This window comes from Rhinatrema bivittatum, chromosome 4 (assembly GCF_901001135.1).
Source record: "Rhinatrema bivittatum chromosome 4, aRhiBiv1.1, whole genome shotgun sequence".
NCBI classification, from domain to species: domain Eukaryota; kingdom Metazoa; phylum Chordata; class Amphibia; order Gymnophiona; family Rhinatrematidae; genus Rhinatrema; species Rhinatrema bivittatum.
The window spans coordinates 1,627,731-1,648,899 of record NC_042618.1 but is presented as its reverse complement, the minus strand read 5'-3'; the positions used below and the strand labels follow the sequence as shown (position 1 = coordinate 1,648,899).

Sequence of the window (21,169 nt, the reverse complement as noted above, 5' to 3'; positions counted from 1 at the left end):
CCCGTTCATACCAATATGACATCAGGGAACAGACCTGCAATGAGTCACACTGGTAAAGCCAGCCACATGAATGTAGTAATTACATGGTCTACGCTGATCCAGCCATAGCCCCAAGAGAACTTTCACCCTTCGACTCAACCTTACCCCAGAAATTTGTAATAAAAACATGAGTATAAGAGCCCTCTTCCCTGCACCCTCCTCCTATAGATCCTAAACACCAGTTTGTACATAAGTTTCACTCCTCTACTGCGTATCGATACTTTGTGCATAACTTTCTAGATTCTCTTCCAGTCCTCCTTGGTTAGGTTCAACCCCACTAAGGCCATCAAAGGCCCGATTTTCATACATCAAGGTGATAACCCTATACACGGGTGTTATTGTTTGTAAGGTTTTGGGTGGACCCTTGGACACTGTGGCAGATGACCACACCCACGGGGGGAAGTCCCATGAGGGGCCACAGGTCAGGCTCAGCTTTAGGACACACAACACAAAATTATCTTTTATTAAACAGAGTTGAGAAGCCACCAGAGGTGACAGTAGTAAGTAGAGATGAAGCCCGGCTGGGCTTGTAGTCCCTCAGGACACTGGAACAGCAATCCCTCAATAGCTGTGCTATAGTGGAGAGAAACTGAGATAGTGAGTACAGTGGAGCATACACAGGGTTCTGGTATAGAGCCTCTTTGGTTGATTACTCACATAGCGGTTTCTCCCGGAAGGTAACACAGAAGCTGGAATAGAGGCAGGCTCTCGAGGAGCAAGTACCTGGTTCCAGGGAACAGCTCTGAGAGAATATAGATGGTAACTCACAGATGGTGTAGGCAGCGGTTTCTTCCAAGCAGAAGTGAGCTCAGGCAGCGAGTCCGGGAACATGGGCCCTCGAGGAGCGAGTACCTGTTCCAGACAGCGACCTGAAAGGAAAGAAAGAGGCCCCCGAGGAGCGGGTACCCCGATAAGAACATAAGAACATGCCATACTGGGTCAGACCAAGGGTCCATCAAGCCCAGCATCCTGTTTCCAACAGTGGCCAATCCAGGCCATAAGAACCTGGCAAGTACCCAAAAACTAAGTCTATTCCATGTTACTGTTGCTAGTAATAGTGATGGTTATTATCTAAGTCAACTTAATTAATAGCAGGTAATGGACTTCTCCTCCAAGAACTTATCCAATCCTTTTTTAAACACAGCTATACTAACTGCACTAACCACATCCTCTGGCAACAAATTCCAGAGTTTAATTGTGCATTGAGTGAAGAAGAACTTTCTACGTTTAGTTTTAAATGTGCCATATGCTAACTTCATGGAGTGCCCCCTAGTTTTTCTATTATCTGAAAGACTAAATAACCGATTCACATCTACCCGTTCTAGACCTCTCATGATTTTAAACACCTCTTTCATATCCCCTCTCAGCCGTCTCTTCTCCAAGCTGAAAAGTCCTAACCTCTTTAGTCTTTCATCATAAGGGAGCTGTTCCATTCCCCTTATCATTTTGGTCGTCCTTCTCTGTACCTTCTCCATTGCAATTATATCTTTTTTGAGATGCGGCGACCAGAATTGTACACAGTATTCAAGGTGCGGTCTCACTATGGAGTGATACAGAGGCAATATGACATTTTCCGTTTTATTCAAGATTCCCTTCCTAATAATTCCCAATATTCTGTTTGCTTTTTTTGACTGCCGCAGCACTCTGAACCGACAATTTAAATGTGTTATCCACTATGACGCCTAGATCTCTTTCTTGGGTGTAGCATCTAATATGGAACCTAACATTGTGTAACTACAGCAAGGGTTATTTTTTCCTCTATGCATCACCTTGCACTTATCCACATTAAATTTCATCTGCCATTTCGATGCCCAATTTTCCAGTCTCACAAGGTCTTCCTGCAATTTATCACAATCTGCTTGTGATTTAACTACTCTGAACAATTTTGTGTCATCTGCAAATTTGATTATCTCACTCGTCGTATTTCTTTCCAGATCATTTATAAATTTATTGAAAAGCAAGGGTCCCAATACAGATCCCTGAGGCACTCCACTGTCCACTCCCTTCCACTGAGAAAATTGTCCATTTAATCCTACCTCTGTTTCCTGTCTTTTAGCCAGTTTGCAATCCACGAAAGGACATCGCCACCTATCCCATGACTTTTTACTTTTCCTAGAAGCCTCTCATGAGGAACTTTGTCAAACGCCTTCTGAAAATCCAAGTATACTGCACCTACCAGTTCACCATTATCCACATGTTTATTAACTCCTTCAAAAAAGTGAAGCCGATTTGCGAGGCAAGACTTCCCTTGGGTAAAGCCATGCTGACTTTGTTCCATTAAACCATGTCTTTCTATATGTTCTGTGATTTTGATGTTTAGAACACTTTCCACTATTTTCCCTGGCACTGAAGTCAGGCTCTCCGGTCTGTAGTTTCCCTGATCTCCTGGATTTTAAATATTGGGGTTACATTTGCTATCCTCCAGTCTTCAGGTACAATGGATGATTTTAATGATAAGTTACAAATTTTTACTAATAGGTCTGAAATTTCATTTTTTTAGTTCCTTCAGAACTCTGGAGAGAGACGCTTGCCACAACCACCATGACCTTGGTGAACATACAGGGGGGGGTTTGCAAGACTAAATGGTAGAGCGCAAAATTAATAATGCATTCCCAGGACCATAAGCGAAGGAACGTCTACTGATCCTCGCGAATGGGAATGGTAAATATGCCTCCATCAGATCCAGAGAAGCCAGAAATTCTCCCTTGCGTACTGCCGCGATTACGGAACGCAGGAGTTTCCATGCGAAAATGCGGCACCTTAAGAGACTTTTTTACCTCTGAGATCCAAGATCGGTCGGAAGGAATCCCTCCTTCTTGGAACCACAAAGTAAATGGAGTACCTCCCTGTCCTCCAGTGTTCTGGAGGAACCATTTTACAGCACCGAGAACGAGGAGGCGTTCGAGAGGTCTGACGAACAATTTGCCGCATGGGGATATTAAGTAGAAAATCTCAGAGAGGTCGTGCAAATTCCAAAGCATAGCCTCATTCTATTATGCTTAGCACCCACTGCTCTGAAGTAATCCTGGCCCATGCCTCGTAAAACCGGGATAGACGACCCCCAACACGAGGAACTGAGGGATGGGCCGGCTCCAACTCATTGTGTAGTCTTGGAGGCGAGAGATGAGGAAGAACCACCCTCCCGGGAGGTTCTGCGACCTCGAATGGACGAGGACCAGGCTTAGTTTCTGGCCACTGGTTACCGCTGTCCGGGTGCTTGAGGCCTGCTCTGCCGAAACCGATGTTGCCCTCTAAAACAAGAGTGGGATGATGGAAATCCTCTGGAGGGCTTCGGTCTGTCTTCTGGCAACTTGTAAACTTTGTTCTCTCCCAGGGACTTTATCAGCTGCTCCAAATCCTCACCGAATAAAAAAACACTTTTAAATGGAATAGCCCCAAGCTGAGCCTTGGAGGAAACATCCGCGGACCAGCTTCGAAGTCACAAAAGCCGCCTTGCCAACACTGCCGACAACATGGTGTGAGAGGAAGTGCGTCCGCTCCATATGCCATCGCAGTTTCCAAATGTTCCGCCTGCTCTGATTCTCCCGGAGGAAGATCTCTAGACGTCAGCAATTGCTGGACCCAGCGCAGGCTCGCACGCAGCATGTAACTGCTACACACTGCCGCCTGGATACCTAGGGCCGACACCTCAAAAATGTGCTTAAGCAGTACTTCCAGCTTGCAATCCTGACGGTCTTTGAGAGCCGCCGAACCTGCGACTGGAATGGTGGTCCGCTTAACAACAGCTGAAACTGAAGCGTCCACTTTGGGGGACCGCAGGAGCTCCAGAGATTCATCAGGTAAAGGATACAGCTTATCCATGGCCCAACCGACCCGCAGACCAGCATGCGGAGCGTCCCACTTCCTGGTCATCAGCTGCTGAAGCATGGGATGAAAAGGAAAAGCTTGGCGTTCTCAATCCCGCCAGGACTGGGCCCAGCGAGTCCTGCGGGGGAGCTCCACCCCGAGCTCAGAAAGAAGTGCCGGAATGAGAGGCTCTAATTCCTCTCTCTGGAACAGCCGGACCACTTTAGGGTCATCACCATCCACGGGGTTCTGTTTCCCCGGCTCATCTTCCGATCCTGCCCCAGCCGGGGAGAAAGGAGAGGTCACTGCGGCTGTAGCCGCACTGCCCGGTACCATCGGCGCGGGCTGCTCCTCCTGAAGCCATGGAGCCTTTTAACTTCGCGACCCGTAGCGACGCGGGCACATCCGTGTGCTTAGCAACCTTGGGGGCCGGTCCCTGCGCAGGTCTCACCGGCAAGGCACCACCCTGCGGAGCCCTGGAAGCCAGAAAGGTTTTATGCAGAAGGAGGACAAAATCTAAAGGGAAGGAATCAGAATCATCCTCCTCCTCCTCCTCCTCCCCTGGGACATCAGGGTCCTCCTGATCAAAAGCATTATCAGGACTGGGGGAAGGGGGAAGCTCCCATCCCCCATATGCACCACACACGAGGGGCTCAGCAGCAAGATATCCTCTCAGTTCTGGTGCATCTTGTAATCCTATCTGGTTAAGATTTTATCTGGATAAACTGGGGGCATTCCAGAGAATGTCGATACTTCAGCATTGTTTGGTTAAATTATCATGGAGGAGGCTATACCGTTCATTTGTCTGGCTGTATTCATCTGGATAAGCTGGAGAGCAGCCTCTAAGTTAGGAGTCCCCTGCTGGAAATCAGTGCTGAGGGTCTAACCTTGTTCCCCTGACCTGCCCGTTCCTGGGGCCCTGCCCATATTTTAGATGCCTAAGTTTAAATGCTCAGGGAAAATGTTCAGTTTGCCAGATCTAACGCATTAAGTTAGGCAGCTAGATCCTTTGAATGATTTCCAAGATGCCCCAGACCCAGCGGTGCCCTGAGTCCTGCAGTTCAGGAGATGGAAAGAATCAGAGCAGCTAGGGCTATGCACCAACGCACACCTATGGTACAAGAACAAGAGAAATGTGAGTAGGTGCTTTCTGGAGACGCCCGGGAGGAACAGCATTGAGCCTCATACTCTCTCATCCCTCCCCTTGCCTGCCTTGGATCCTCCGCGCTGCTTTCGAGTATTTTCAATGCTGACAGCTCCTCAGCTGCATAATATATGTACTCAATTCAACCAAAGCAGGAACCCAGCAACAGTGCCTATGCTGCAAAATCTGAAAGAATCCCTAATTAGCTGGAAAACAGTCACCTAAATGTACAATTAATAAACAGCCAACGATGAAAGTCTCGGGTAAGGCCTATGAACTGGCAGAGAGATGGAGGGGTTTCGTGAGGTAATGAGACGTATACTGTGCCGCAATAATAAGACTGATCGTGTGTTTCCTGTATAAAACCCATCCCGTAATAAAAATGCAGTGAAAGGCGCTTTCCCGGATGCAGGAACCCAGTTGTACAAACAATGACACAGTGAGTTAGCAGAGGATGTGGATAAGGAACCCCTCATCCTATGAGCCCATGTCCTGTGCACAACGTCTGCCACTAAAACAGATGATGGGACTAAAGCAATCAAAGCAAAGGCCCAGTGTGCGGGAAGCGGGCCAGCCTGGGGGCTCAGTGGGGCAGGGAGTCATGGGTGACACCGGGCGAGTAGATTTAGGGCTCTGCAGTGACTGGGGGGGGAGGGGAAATCCCCAGGTGTGAATGAAGGCAGGATCCCAGCCCTGGTTCCAAACGAGCTGGAAGTACAGGAGGCGAGGGCCCAGTCCAGAAGCCCCTAAAACACTGAGAAGAATGGGGACGAGGCCTTACCACGGGGGCTGGCCATAAAGGGATTACTTTTGTGCCATATTCTCAGGCACCTTAACTCAGGCATTTAGCACTCTCACCTGACAGAGGACTAGCGTTTCACAAAGTCTCTTCTGGGTAAAACCTGGAACCTGACCGCAGACGAGGCCCGCCTGCCTCCTTCTGTCAGGAGATCTCTGCGTACCTGCAGCAGAGGTGCCACCTGCTGAAGGCCCTCCTGCGATTAGCAAGCCAGGGGGGCGTTTTTGTGGACATGATAGTCGTGCAAGCTTTTGAAGTGAATACCCGGGTCACCCCGCCAGTCACTGGGTTTATTCTAGTTCAGCTGAGGCGATGCATTCTCCTTGCACCAGCGCAAGGCTAGAGCTGAGCTATTCCTGCTCTTTCTTCGCAAACTCTTCCAGGGTCAGGGCGTCAGCTTTCTCTCCGGTCGGAGCCTTTTGCTCTAAGAATAAGCCCATGGTGTCCCGGTGTGGCAGAGAGATGCTCTGGCTCCAGCGAGGCTCTTCGATTTTCAGCAGGTGCCGCACCAGTAAAGAGATTTCCTGAAACAGAATCAGCTTCTCTCAGTTATGGCATTCGGCAGCAGAGGAGCACCACGTGCCTACACCTACACGGCTGAGGGCTCCTGGGTCTCACAGAAAGCCGGCATTACACTCTTTCTGCTGTCCTTAACCTGTCTGCCGTTTTCTCATGGTAAATTCAGGGAACTGCAGGGAGAACTCATGTTAAGTCTCAGAATGTACTGCAATCTTTTTAGCTTGTGAGCCCAGCAAATAAGACAGTGTAGTCCATGAGCTTTTAGGCGCACATGGGTCGATCTTCAGATATGTTTCCTGGTCTTGGCAGACACATAGATCTGTGCTGTACTCATGGCTGCTTCCTTAGATAATTACTCTGATAGGCTTCAACCAGTTCAGGCATAGGGCCGGATGTACTAAAGGGTTTCTCCTGTTCTGTATGTATGGGGCCTATCGTGCTCCTTGGAAGCCTTTGCTTTCATACCCAGTATGAAGATGATCAGGCCTCAGTGATATTATGGAAACCCTGTCATAAAATAACAGGAATATTTGGTGGGGCGTTAACTCAGTCTGCACTTCTCTACAAACCCCTGTCCCCCTTCCCTTCACACACAAGACCCCTACCCATTACAGGCAGCCTCTAGGACTCTGAAATACAAATATGTGCCAGCTGGGGCTGTCTTGTGGGTGGTGCTGGGGAGGACTTGGGGGAGTCTGTGTGTGAGTGAGAAGGGGCTGCAAGTGGGAGTATATTTGCATGAGAGGATGGGATGTGTGTGTGTGTGTGTGTACGGTGTGGAGGTGGATGGGGGTGTAGGGGGATGCCCACTCCCCACTCTCCTCCTTCCTCCACTGTCATCCTGTTTCCCTTCCCATGCTCACTTCTTCCTCCTCTCCAGTGTCCACCTCTGTGCCAGCTGTGGCTCCCCATCAGCTGCCCTACTCAGGTCCTCTCAAGCCACTGGAAGAGGGGTCTTCTAGGATCAAAGCTTTTAAATCTGATTTCACTGGCTCCTACGCTAAAATGTGTTTGCTTTTAAAACAGGCCATGTCAGCTTGAAAGAGTGAAGACCATTCCTATCCTGTTCTGCCACCGCTGGGATGGCCTAAGTGTTCTGCGTCACTAACGAGTGCGGAAGTCATTTGTAGGGTCTGGAGAAAAAGTGTCCGGGTTTCTAAGGTTCCGGTTCTGGTGCTGGAAGAGCTCTTACAGGCCCGGGTTTCCAGACATCCAGAGGACATTGTACAGCTCCTCAAAGCAGCTAGGAAGCAGGCTTAAGGTAGATTAGGGAGCCGTGTGGATTGCTTCACAAAGACCTCAGCAAAATTCAACAGCTACCTCTGCATTCACTAGAGCAGAGTTTCTTAACCACTTGTACGCCAGGGACTTCAATGATGTGGCCTGGCTGCAGCACTGAGGAAGTTACAGTCTTTAATCTCATGGGACAGAAGGTAACAGAGCCACACACACACCCCACCACCCTCTCATACACACACACACCCCACCAACCTCTCATACACCCACACACACACACACACACACCCCACCACCCTCTCATACACACACACACCCCACCACCCTCTCACACACACACACACCCCACACCCTCTCACACACACACACACACACCCCACCACCCACTCATACACACACACACCCACCACCCGCGCAACACACACACACACCACCAGCCGCAGACACACACACACCCCACACCCTCGCAGACACACAACACCCCACCCGCGCATAAACACACCCACACACCCCACACCCCGCAGACACACACACCCCACCAGCCGCAGAAAAACCACACACACCCCACCCGCGCAGACACACACACACCACCACCCGGCAGACACACACACACACCCCAGCACCCGCAGACCCACACACACACACCCCACCGCGCGACAACACAACACACACACAAAAGCGCAGAAACACACACACACCCCACCACCGCGAAACACACACACCCCCACAAAGCGCAGAAACACACAAACCCCATCACCCGCGCACACACACACACACCCCACCCGCGCAACACAAACACACACCACAACCGGCAGACACACACACACCCCAGCACCCGCGCAGACACACACACACCCACCCGCGCAGAAAACACACACACACCCACCACCCGCGAGACACACACACACCCCACCCGCGCAAAACACACCCACACCCACCACCCGCGCAGAACACACACACCCCAGCACCGCGCAGACACACACACACACACACCCACCCCGCGCAGACACACACACCCCCCCACCCGCTCAAACACCACACCACCACCCCACACTCATAAACACACACACACCCCACCACCCTCTCATAAACACACACACACCCACCACCCTCTCATACACACACACCCCATCACCCTCTCATACACACACATACACACCCCACCCTCTCATACACACACACCCCACCACCCTCTCATACACACACACACCCCATCACCCGCGACAACACACACAACACCCCACCACCCGCCAACACACACACACACCCCACCACCCGCTCAGACAACACAAACAACCACCCGCTCAGACACACACACACCCACACCCCGCGAGACCACACAACACCCCAGCACCCCTCAACACACACACACACCCCACCCTCTCAGACACACACACACACACCCCACCACCCGCACACACACACACACACCCCACACCTCGCAGACAACACACACCCCACCCGCGCAGAAACACACAAACACCCCCACCCTCACACACACACACAAACCCAACCCGCGCATACACACACACACACACCCCACCCCTCATACACACACACACACACACACACCCCACCCTCTCATACACACACACACACACACCCCACCATCCTCTCATACACACACACACACCCCACCACCACACACACACACACCCCATCACCCTCTCATACACACACACACACCCCACCACCCTCTCATACACACACACACACCCCACCACCCTCTCATACACACACACACACACACACCCCACCCTCTCATACACACACACACACCCCACCACCCTCTCATACACACACACACACACACACTGGCTCCCTCTCTGTCAAGCACACACATACACGATTCCTCTCTCTCAGCACACATACTTGCACACACACATACTCTCTCTAGCAGGCATGCAGGAATGATCCCCTGCCACGTGGGGCCTCCTTTAGTTGGGCCGCAGGGCAGGATGTGATCCCCTGGCAGCCGTGGTGCCTCCTGGCTGGGAACATTTCTTCTTCTCTTTGACCGGGGTGGAACCCCCCCCTTAGCAGGCCTCTGTTCCTCGCATTAAGGAAGGTGGAAGAAAGGTCAAGCGATTGCCAGCATGGCTAAAACGTGAGGTGAAAGATGCTATTTTAGCCAAAAGATCTTCATTCAAAAATTGGAAGAAGGATCCAACAGAAGAAAATAGGATAAAGCATAAACGTTGGCAAGTTAAATGTAAGACATTGATAAGACAGGCTAAGAGAGAATTTGAAAAGAAGTTGGCTGTAGAGGCAAAAACTCACAGTAAAAACTTTTTTAAATATATCCGAAGCAGAAAGCCTGTGAGGGAGTCAGTTGGACCGTTAGATGATCGAGGGGTTAAAGGGGCACTTAGAGAAGATAAGGCCATCACGGAAAGATTAAATGATTTCTTTGCTTCGGTGTTTACTGAAGAGGATGTTGGGGAGGTACCCGTAATGGAGAAGGTTTTCATGGGTAATGATTCAGATGGACTGAATCAAATCACGGTGAACCTAGAAGATGTGGTAGGCCTGACTGACAAACTGAAGAGTAGTAAATCACCTGGACCGGATGGTATACACCCCAGAGTTCTGAAGGAACTAAAAAATGAAATTTCAGACCTATTAGTAAAAATTTGTAACCTATCATTAAAATCATCCATTGTACCTGAAGACTGGAGGATAGCAAATGTAACCCCAATATTTAAAAAGGGCTCCAGGGGCGATCCGGGAAACTACAGACCAGTTAGCCTGACTTCAGTGCCAGGAAAAATAGTGGAAAGTGTTCTAAACATCAAAATCACAGAATATATAGAAAGACATGGTTTAATGGAACAAAGTCAGCATGGCTTTACCCAGGGCAAGTCTTGCCTCACAAATCTGCTTCACTTTTTTGAAGGAGTTAATAAACATGTGGATAAAGGTGAACCGGTAGATGTAGTATACTTGGATTTTCAGAAGGCGTTTGACAAAGTCCCTCATGAGAGGCTTCTAAGAAAACTAAAAAGTCATGGGATAGGAGGCGATGTCCTTTCATGGATTGCAAACTGGCTAAAAGACAGGAAACAGAGAGTAGGATTAAATGGTCAATTTTCTCAGTGGAAAAGGGTAAACAATGAAGTGCCTCAGGGATCTGTATTTAGACTGGTACTTTTTAATATATTTATATTGTGAGACTGGAAGCCTGGGCTTCCAAATAGCAGATGAAATGTAATGTGGACAAGTGCAAAAGGATGCATATAGGGAAAAATAACCCTTGCTGTTGTTACCACCCAGGAAAGAGATCTAGGCGTCATAGTGGACAATACATTGAAATCGTCGGATTGGTGTGCTGTGTTGATCAAAAAAAAAATGGAATGTTAGGAATTATTAGGAAGGGAATGGTGAATAAAACGGAAAATGTCATAATGCCTCTGTATTGCTCCATGGTGAGACCGCATCTTGAATACTGTGTACAATTCTGGTTGCCGCATCTCAAAAAGGATATAATTGCGATGGAGAAGGTACAGAGAAGGGCTACCAAAATGATAAAGGGGATGGAACGGCTCCCCTATGAGGAAAAGCTAAAGAGGTTGGGGCTGTTTAGTGTGGAGAAGAGGGGGGATATGATAGAGGTGTTTAAGATCATGAGAGGTCTAGAACGGGTAAATGTGAATCGGTTATTTACTCTTTCAGATAATAGAAGGACCAGGGGGCACTCCTTGAAGTTAGCAAGTAGCTCATTTAAAACAAATTGAAGAAAATTATTTTTCACTCAGTGCATAATTAAGCTCTGGAATTCGTTGCCAGAGGATGTGGTTACAGCAGTTAGTGTAACTGGGTTTAAAAAAGGTTTGGATAAGTTCCTAGAGGAAAAATCCATAACTGCTATTAATTAATAAGCAATAGAAGCTTATGATTTATTTAATGTTTGGATACTTGCCAGGTTCTTGTGGCCTGGATTGGCCACTGTTGGAAACAGGATGCTGGGCTTGATGGACCCTTGGTCTGACCCAGTATGGCATATCTTATGTTCTTGTGTGGTAAATTAATTGACTCCATAGCATGTTTAACAACTCTATGTTATTGTCTGTGGGAGGATGCCAGAAAATATAAAGGCTGAGGACAGGAAACCATTCTTATCTATTGTGTTTAAAATTTCGGTGCCTCTCTCCCTAGTTCTTTTTGTCTTAGACATTCCAGGATGTACAATTTGATGTTTTCTTTTTTACTTAAAGGTGTATTTTAGCCAAATGGCTGTCACATCCATGGACGTAGTCATTTTGGGCAGGTGGAATTGACAGATTTAAGGCTCGGAACCTGAAAGCCTGAGTGTCATTAGCCACATTTGTGCCTACATAAAGCTTTTACCTAGCAACTTGCAATCTAGGTTTCAGTTTATTTAATAAGCACTGAAGGCCGTGAAATCTCACTCTCCTTATCCCTGAGGTCTGCCTGCAGGGCACGGGAAGGGAGGTGGGTTATTCTGTGCAACCAGGGAATGGGTACTGTACCTGTGGTGATGGATTATTCTTGCTACTTGTTGTATGATACAAAAGTTAGGAAAGATATTATTTAAAAAAAAAAAAAAAAAATCACTTCCGCTCCTCACCAGCTCCTCAATGAAAAAAGTTAAACCATCCTTCCCTCTCTCAGAAGAGCAGGGCACGTGGGGATGGTTAGGAATAGAATCTGCTGGCCTGGTGCAGCTGCAAGGCCAGGCCGCGCTTCCTCCTCATCCTCCTGCAATCACCTTTGCACCTCAGACTGCCAGAAATGCTGCCAGGGACAAGTGGTTGAAAAACACTGCACTAGAGCATCCTATCCCCTGGGCATAAAGGACACAGTAACGTTTCACGGGGAGAAATCGGAGAGCCTTCGGCGCCAGAAGCAGCAATTATTTCATGCTTTGCTTTTCCAGCTGCCTTTGGCTTTGCTGGAAGGAACAGGGGCTCACCTTCATGTGCTCAAAGTTGGTTATCCCCATCTGTGGGAGGCTGGAGCAGTTAACAAAGATCAGCTTCCGACCTGTGATGAAGTTTTCTAGAAAACAATCCTGCAAAGAACAGAAACATTGCAATATGACCAAAGAGCTGACACGAAACATCTGCTTTATGGAAAGGTAAAAAAAAAAAAAATCAAACTTGAGATTATCATTAAACAAATGTATGATATTCTGGGACTCATTTTCTACTTCCCCAACAAGTTTCGTTTTACTTTTTGCAGAAAGAAGTGAGTAAAACAGATATCTGAGAGTAAAACAGATATCTGAGAGTTATTGCTGCTTATCCAGGAGTACTGGTGTCTTCTTTTATCAGAAGTGGGATAACCCATGAGATACCAAGTGACAGAAAACAACAACCATGATTTAGTAACACAGCAGATGACAGCAAAAAAAGACCAACTGCTCCATCCAGTCTGCCCAGTTATTTCTGTCCATATTATTTATTTATTTAGAGCTTTTTTTATACCGACATTCATGTACAAAATACATATCACATTGGTTTACAGCAAAACATCAACATCGGTTTACATATTAACATAAAGAACTGCTTCTATGATCCAATTTGTACTAATGGCACTAGGGTTGTATGTGATGAAGGATATGCTGGGAGCACTGTGACTGATGTCAGGTCTCTTGGTCTGGTAACTCACAGGAAGTTGAGGCAGTTTATAATTCTTAACTAGTGTGCCGGCCAGTCAAGAACATAGTAAAAAATATAAATAACACAAACACCTGCATAAAAGTCCGACCTGCAAAGTCTTTGGGTATAAAAGTGCCCACAGACGTTTGAACCTGCTCTTTTGCTGGATGTGATCTGTGTGGAAAAATATGAGCGAGGAATTTTTGAAATCTGCGATCTCCCCCCCTCGGCAATGCCCCTTAGCCTTGTGGGCAGCAGGATGCAGGCTGCGAAAGAGCGCACACGTCCCTCACCAGGGCCAGGCAGCCTCTTCACACAGGTAAACACACACGGTGACAAAGAAAGTCATGCATTACATTTACCCAGGCAAACACTGTATGTGGCTTCTGACAACATCACTTTAATTGCATTTTTTATTTATTTATTTATTTATTTATTTATGGATGGGTTTTTTATATACCGAGGCACGTTTGCAAAACATCACCTCGGTTCACAATGTAACATAACCTAGCAACAAGCTTTACAATAATATAAATTTTTTTAACAAGGAGTCGGTTAACAGGGGCTGGAGGAGATAATACGTGGATTATATACATATGTACATTTTTTTTTTTTGGTTTTTAACAAGTTAATCAAAGCAGTTAGGTTATTGGCGGAGGGGGTGGGGTATTAGGAGTAAGAAGGTGGAGGAGAGGGAGACCCACAAGAAGTGGGGAGGAGGGAGAATAGATATAATTGGGCGTGAATCAGTCGGGTGGTCATATCGTAGCTTTGGAGGGGAGTCCGTTGGTTAGTCGGGGTACGCTAGTTTGAACAGCCAGGTTTTGAGATTGTGTTTGAATTTTTTGTGGCAGGGTTCCTGGCGTAAATGGGGAGGCATTTTATTCCAGTGGGAGGTTCCTGCTATAATGAATGAGCGCTCTCTAAACGTGACATGCTTCATGAGTTTAGGAGAGGGTGTTTGGAGTTTGGCCTGGTGAGGCGTTCTTGTTGGTCTAGTCGGAATGTGGAATGAGAAATATTCTGGGAACCATTGCATGTTTTGGTTGTGAATGGCTTTGTGTATGAGTGTGAGTGATTTATATATTATCCTGGAGGTTACGGGGAGCCAGTGTAGTGACCGAAGAACTGGAGTAATATGTTCATGACGGTGAGTATTGGTGAGGATGCGGGCAGCAGCGTTTTGTAGTAACTGTAGCGGTTGTAAGGTACTTTTTGGTAAGCCTAGTAGGATGGAATTGCTCCATTACGATTCTTAAAGGGTAATTTGGGGGGCTGATAGAGAGCAGATCCTAAGGAAACGTAAGCGATCAGGATATGTCCAAAAAAGTCAGTGCAAATGTGCATCTTGGAGCGCAAACTCGGCTTCCGGAGGGAGTCCTCATCTTGGGACATATTGCAAAGAAGGTCCCCAAGGCCAGAAAATCGCTGTTATGGGGCAGCATCTGTCCACCGCTGCACTTCTCTAGGCAGCGAGACTCGTCCCCCAATGCGAAATACTGACCTGGCAGCGCATTTTACCCCCAGGCCATACGTTTACTAATAGTGGGGCAACCCTGGCTGCAAAGGCAAGCAGCGGGACTACAACTCCCAGAGTGCACTAGGGCGTAAACTGGGACGGCAGGGGCGGCCAAACAGAAGCAGAGAGCGCGTGGAGGGCACGGATGAGCGCCGGAAGGAGAAACCCGGACTCCGGGGGCTGCACCTGGTACTGCGGGAAGCCGCAGCGCACGATCCACTCCGCCACCTCCTCGCGGCTCCAGTTCAGGGCCACGGGTTCCGTGAGCTCCGCCATCGTTATGGCAACGTCCACTTCCGCTGCAGGCTCCGCCTCCCTATGTTACGTTGGGGCTGCTTCGGGGACTTCCGGCTCCCGCTCGGGCCGCTTCGGCTGTTTCCGGCCCCCGCCGCTGTTGGAAGAAGCTGCAGATGTCGCAGGCGCGGGCTGTCGCCGGGTCCGGTCCAGGCAGCGGAGGCGATGCAGCAGAAGGGCCGGGGGCGGACACAGCTCCGGGGGCGGCTGGTAAGGGACCGAGCCGGTCATAGATCTTGCAGAATCGGCTGAAGAGGGAGCAGCGGAGATGCGAAGCAGGGGGAGACGCAGCCAGCGCTGGGTTCATGGCATTGCTGCCCGGTCCAATTCTCCTCTGCCCCGGGCTCTCCGGGGCTCCATAAAGCAGCAGAGTGGCTCTTCTCCCCGCCCTGCTGGAATAGAGAGCGGGGCCGGCTCTCTTTGCTCTGCCCCTCCAGCTTTACCCCTTCCTTCTTGCTCCGTGCACGAGCTGGAGCAGGAAGCAGAAGGCTGTGCTGAGTGGGAGGCAGCAAATCTTCCCCCCCCCCCCCCCCCCCAATCCATATATCTCGCCCTAAGCGCAGGGGCCTGTTGGTCCCTTGCCAGTGCGTGGCTGCCTCAGGGCTGTGCCATGGGGTGGGCAGGATCTGGGCTTCGCTTTCTGGTTGCAACCTTTTCCTTAGTGCAGGGGGATGTAGGCTGAGCCAGGCTGCAGGCATTTCCTGAGCACCTGCTCTGCCAGGCTCTGCCTGCACAGGACCAAGTCGTCAGCTGCAGCCTGAGCTAAAGGAGCCCTTGAATGTGGCTCTCCGGGTAAAGTCCCGGGACCCAGCACATTGCAAGGTTAATGGGAGGAGAATCTGTACCCCCACAAGTACCGATCCAGGCCCTCCGGAGCTCAGCAGCTGCTGCTTGCAGTCCCCTGTTTCCTTGTTAATTATTTGAAAATGTGTCAGATTAATGGCCGCTCTGTAGAAGTCGAGGGTTTTTTTAAAAGATGATTTCCCTGTACGTACCAGGATCAGTCCAGGACACCAGACCTCTGTGCAGAACTGGCCTTTCATTGCTTCTCAGCATCTTTTTGGTTAAGAGAAAATGCAAACGTTAGTTCAGGAGCAGGGCCCGATCCCTTCCTGGTCCTTAGGCTGAGAATCTGTGTTAACATGGGGATTGATGCTCTGCGCCGTGACCCCACTGGGACCGTAAGTCTTTTTGGACCTTGGTGAAACTGAGTGTAAGATTTGTCGACCCCTTGCTGCTGTGGTGCGGTTGGCGGGCGGACCTAGGAAGAGGAGAGACGGGTCTGGAGTGTCACCTCTACCAGCCCCTTTCCCCTTGGGTTGTGCCCTCGTGCTCTGCGGTCCGGCAGGTCTTAGGTGAGTCGCTTATAAAGAAGTGAGGGCATAGATCAGGGGCAGGCGGCAGATGAGAATGGTTAGTGTCCAGGCAGAGGTCGGAGGCAGGCGGCCCATAAGAGTGGACAGAGTCCACGCTAAGATCGGATCTGGCTGTCGAGCCGCGGGAGAGGTATGGCACCAGGAGGGCTGGAGAGGCAGGGCGAGATGGACGAGGCAGGAGTCAGGAACGCAGGAGCAGCAACTCGCGTGCCATGAATCCAGGTGACCCATTGCTGGGGGAAGGAGGGACAGTTTGTGAGGCTCCTTATGGGGCTGGAGAGAGTGACGTCAGCGGGCGCTGCAGCCCTTTACCACCACGGGCCTGTTAAGTTTGGGCAGAGCAGGCGTACGCCAGCCTAAGGCAGAGAGGAGAGCAGCGGTAATGGCGACATCCTGCCATGAAGATAATCTGGCAGTGTCCTGAGCCACGCTGTCGGGTCAGCGATGTCGAGGGTGAGAGACGCGGCTTGCGGGAATGTCTCGCGAGCGGCGGACCGTAACAGCAAGATGATTAAACTGGTCCAAGGATGCTTCAGCTTGATCATCCCGTTCTAGGGCCTGGTCAGGCACTGGTTCTATCCAGATCAGGCCTGAAGAAAGTTATACAGGCCGATGCAATATGGGCTCATGATTGAGCGCCCACTGTCCCAATGCACGCTCATCCACCTCTCCCGGGCGTGCGATGCAGTAGGATAATGAGCTGCTGTGTTAAAAAGCAGGCTCTAGGGGAACTCGTGCATCCCTAGCACCTCCTCGGCGTCGCGCACCCGGGAGACGCGGCTGTGCACGAGTTTGGAAAACGGACGCTCAATTTTATGAGCTTCTGTTTTCCTGACTCGTGCACAGCCATGGGTTAGGAAAACAAATGCAAATTGAGCGTCCGTTTTCCGAACCTGTCTGCCGTGTCGACTTTTTAAGGAATTTTGTTTCCATGTTTCTGCTTTCTGTGTTAATACTGGGATGATATTAAGTCGGAGGAACCACAGAAAAGCAGTATTTTCTGTTTTTCTGTTCAACTTTTGGGGCTCCTCGAGACTTAATGCCAGCTCCGGAGCTGGTGTCAATTTTTGTGGGTTAAATTGTGCACGTCGGGCACAGGATTATTTATTACATCGGGGTAATAATTAATAGCCTCATCAGCATGGCGTTTACATGAGATGCGTGCCGTTGGCTAGGCACTGCGTGTTAATCTGTGCACTAGCCTGAGCGCACGGTGTCGCATCGGCCCGATAGAGAGCAGAGTGTCTGTGCTTCTGGAGCCGTCCGTTGCTTGCTTGTTCTGATTAGTTGTAACTAAGACTGGGAGTTTGCGGGCACCGGAGAGCAGCCGTAACCCCGCTGCAAGGGCCTCGTCAGTAGGACCCTCTTCCCCGTGGGGCCAGTCACTGGGAGAGATGGAGCTGCTGCAGAGAGCAGATGTGACACGCGTGCATGGGTGGCGGCAGTTTCCAGCGGGAAAAGGATGTGTGCGCGACCTCCTGAACTGTGTGCAGACGTTTCTCGGGAATTTTCAGCAGTATATGCAGGAGAGCCACCCCTGCCGCTGGGCGCGTACGCTTCCCCGCACAGCCTCTAGGCGATGAAGGCCTCTGCTTTTTGCCTCACTCTTTCTTTTTACCAGCAATCTGAGAATCTTGGAGACTTTCCTAGCGCCCCGACAGATGAATCCAGAGCCAGCGGGTTATCACCTTTACCTGCAGATGGGAGTCGGAGCAAACTGATGTCACACTATATCTACCCCTGCAGTGACATCAGCCTGCCAGTATTCTCCGTCTCCAGCAGATGGTGGACGTGCATCTCCCCACTGGGGATTGCTTCAGATTTTAGAAGGAGAAATAAAAGGAAAATAAATCTGCTCCACTCCCCTGCAATGATACCAAATGGTCCCTCCCCCAGTTGAGAATTCCTGAGGTGATTTCCGTGGTTCCTGAGATGAATGCCTTGGTCCGGTAGCCGGTCTACACCAGTCTGTTTGTCTTAGCTGATGGAGATAATTTTATTAGGGAGTTACCTTGAGAACTTCAGCAGTCAGATAAACCTTTCTTACTAGGAAACATTATAGCACAACTATATCTAGAGGCAGGAGCACAGCAGGCATTGGAGAATTTGCAGTGCCACAGCATCTCACCTTAGCCTAGACCTGCAGGAAAGTGCTAAAGGAGCCTGGCGAGCCAACCTAAGGACCAGAGCTGGGATTTGAACCCCCTCTTACCACTGCTGCAGGTTCCGGCGACGGCTGCTTTGAAGTGCCTGGCTAAAGGGGGCTTTCTCCGTCACCTGAGAAGCAGTCCAGCGAGTTCACCCCTTCTGCTAAGCTGATGGCAGGGCAGCTTGCATCCGTCTCTCCTCAGCCCGGGTGTGTGGGTCCTTCTGCTTCTTTTATTGGTCGCCTTCTCTCTTCTTAAAGACTTGGGCGTGCATTATTCAGTGGGAGTGGAGTAGTAATGGGCCCTGACCCGGGGGAGCCAGGGGTCTGTTCCCACTCAGGGATTGCTAAAGGCAACAAATAAATGCAGTATTCAGTGGGCTGATGCAGATTTAGTGAATTCCCAAAGAAAAGGGTGATTTGCTGTGTTTTTGCGCTCGTTGGCCGGTTCCTTGTCCCTTGTTCGGGTTCAGCTCCGGGCCAGGCTGAAACTGATAAGGCTTCTCGCGAGGCTTGGTCTGGGGCCCGGGGCTTATGTCCTTCACACTCGCTCGCACAGAGCGCCCATCGTCCTCGTGCTGTTCTCTTCCTGGCTTGCATGGCTCTGTGAATCAGATAAGCTGCTCTCGCACACAGCCTGACCAGGAAGTGTCTCATGTCTGCGTTTTGCTGCAGAGAACGATATTGTGCAAAGGCCATTTTTGCTGGTGCTGGAGAATCCATCTTGGTTGCGGGTACAGTTAGTGAATTTGGGGGGGAAAAGCCCTTTCTGGACATTAAACGCTCTCACTCCCAGACTCCCTTGCAGGTTCCCCTCCTAGCGGGTGATTTTCAGAGTTCTGCGCTTCTGGCCGCTGGCTTTGCCTCGATTCTCAGGGGGGAGTCCGTGCCCCCCCCCCCCCCCCCCCCCCGTGATCTGCCGCTGCCTCTTCTGGGAATCTAAAGCAATGTAAAATGCACAGCAAGGTCCGTCCTCTCGTTCCCTGCTCTTACCTCCGCTCAGGATGAGGCTGGGCAGGCTTCCGAGAGTCCTGGTACCCGGGTTACTAGCCACTGGCACGCTCTCCTCCGCATGCTCATTGTACAGTAAAGTTAAGGAGCGGTCGGGCATGCGGTCTGCCCTCCGTCGCCCAGGGCTGCCGAGCACTGGGAGAGGCTGTTTCATGCCTTCTACGACGGGAGGTTTCCCCACATGCGGCTTCTGTTGCCCCTCTTCACCAGTAGAGTATTCAATACGCGCTGGCAGCTTTTATTTTGTTTCGCGCACATAAACCTCGGGCCACGATTTAACCAGAGGTGCAGCCCGCGGTACAGAACGGTGTTTGGCCCCTGGACGCTTTTCATGCACGGAGCAACCTCCCGGTGCAGGTGGTAGAGGTGCGAGCAAGCACGGGACGGGCAGGGGAAAAGCAGAGATCAGCTGGGGTCTGTGGCATTGTAGGGGCAGTAACCCGGGCAGAGTGGATGGGCCTTAGCTGCTCTTAGAGAGGGTTCAGGAAAGTTCCAAACAATTTAGCCCTTCCTCTTAATTTTTTCTGTATAGTCTGGAAAAAATCAGGACAGCGGTCACTTCTAGTGTGACCTTCCATACGATCTCTTCTTCTCCAGGATGAAATAGTGCGCTTGCCCAGTTAGTCCTCTCAGATGCAGAAAAGATCCCCCAGATCATTCACGCCCAGCAGTCCTCCCTTCCCAAGTCTTAACCACAAGCTTTGCAATAATCTAAAGAATGTAACTGGTGTCAAAAGTTAAGGGGCAAAATATCCAGGAGGATAGCGACCACTGTCAGTTCAAAGCAGCAGGTAGCAGGCAGGGCAGCTCCCCTCTACAGAGGCTGAGAAAGCCCAAATGCAAACCAGCAGACCTTAGGCCGGCTAATTTGCAAAGAGAAACTACTCGGTAGTCATAAATCAGGTACCAAGCGGGGGCAGTAAAAGAGCCCATGCAGGCTGCTCAGAATTGTCCCCTTGCAAAGGAATAGAATGGGTAAATGTAAATCGGTTATTTGCGCTTTCAAAATATACAAGGACCGGGGAGCATTGAATGAAGTTACTAAGTAGCACATTCAAAACAAATCAGAGAGAGTTCTTTTTCACTCCGCGTGCAATTAAGCTTTGAAATTCATTGCTGGAGGATGTGGTTAAGGTGGTTAATGTAGCTGGGTTTAAAAAAGGTTTGGAAAAACTTCCAGAGAGGTCTGAAGACTATTATTAACCAAGAAGCCTTAAGAATCCGCCACTACTTATCCCTGGGCGATAGCAGCATGGATCTGTTTACTGTTTGGGATCCTGCTAGGTACCTGTGACCTGGATTGGCTTGATGGATCCTCGGTCTGACCCAGTTTGGCCATTCTTTACTCCTTCTGAGCATTGTCTCTGACTTCCAGGCCATGCAGAATTTGGCAGGTGGCTCGTGGCTGCTGTGCTGAAAGCCTTTCCTGTTTTTGCTGCCCAAATATCCTGGGAGCTCAGACTGAACTGCCTGCCAATTAGTCCGTCTTGCGCTGGGACCCTGGGCTTTTGCCAGGGTGGGTGGGGGCTCCCTGTGTGCACCGATGGTTCTCATTATAACTGCTCCCTCCCCAGGGCTGTAAACATTGCATCATGTTCAGCAGCTTTCCTTGTTTAGCTTACAAACACGTTATTCAGAGGAGATTTTTGAGGGAGGGT

At 49.9% G+C, this 21,169-nt stretch overlaps 2 protein-coding genes across 3 annotated transcripts in view; one reads left to right on the top strand and one right to left on the bottom strand.

Annotated features, from left to right (window-relative positions):
• Nucleotides 1–2,490: 2,490 nt before the first annotated feature.
• SAMD15 (sterile alpha motif domain containing 15) lies at nucleotides 2,491–15,061 on the bottom strand. Of its 2 annotated transcripts, none has more exons than XM_029597653.1 (3): nucleotides 14,670–15,061; nucleotides 12,478–12,576; nucleotides 2,491–6,313 (listed from the first exon to the last, which is right to left on the bottom strand). In XM_029597653.1, exons 1-3 carry the CDS (start codon nucleotides 14,679–14,681, stop codon nucleotides 6,140–6,142), a joined length of 285 nt encoding a protein of 94 aa, XP_029453513.1. In that variant the 5' UTR covers nucleotides 14,682–15,061; the 3' UTR covers nucleotides 2,491–6,139. The 2 variants fall into 2 exon arrangements, with proteins under 2 accessions (XP_029453513.1, XP_029453512.1); XM_029597652.1 differs by having other exon boundaries at nucleotides 14,871–15,061.
• TMED8 (transmembrane p24 trafficking protein family member 8) overlaps nucleotides 15,047–21,169 on the top strand; it is a 45,255-nt gene continuing 39,132 nt past the window's right edge. The window contains exon 1 of the mRNA XM_029597651.1: nucleotides 15,047–15,188. Within this exon, the coding sequence (XP_029453511.1) occupies nucleotides 15,095–15,188 (94 nt within the window). The 5' untranslated portion in view covers nucleotides 15,047–15,094. The remainder of the gene's footprint in view (nucleotides 15,189–21,169) is intronic.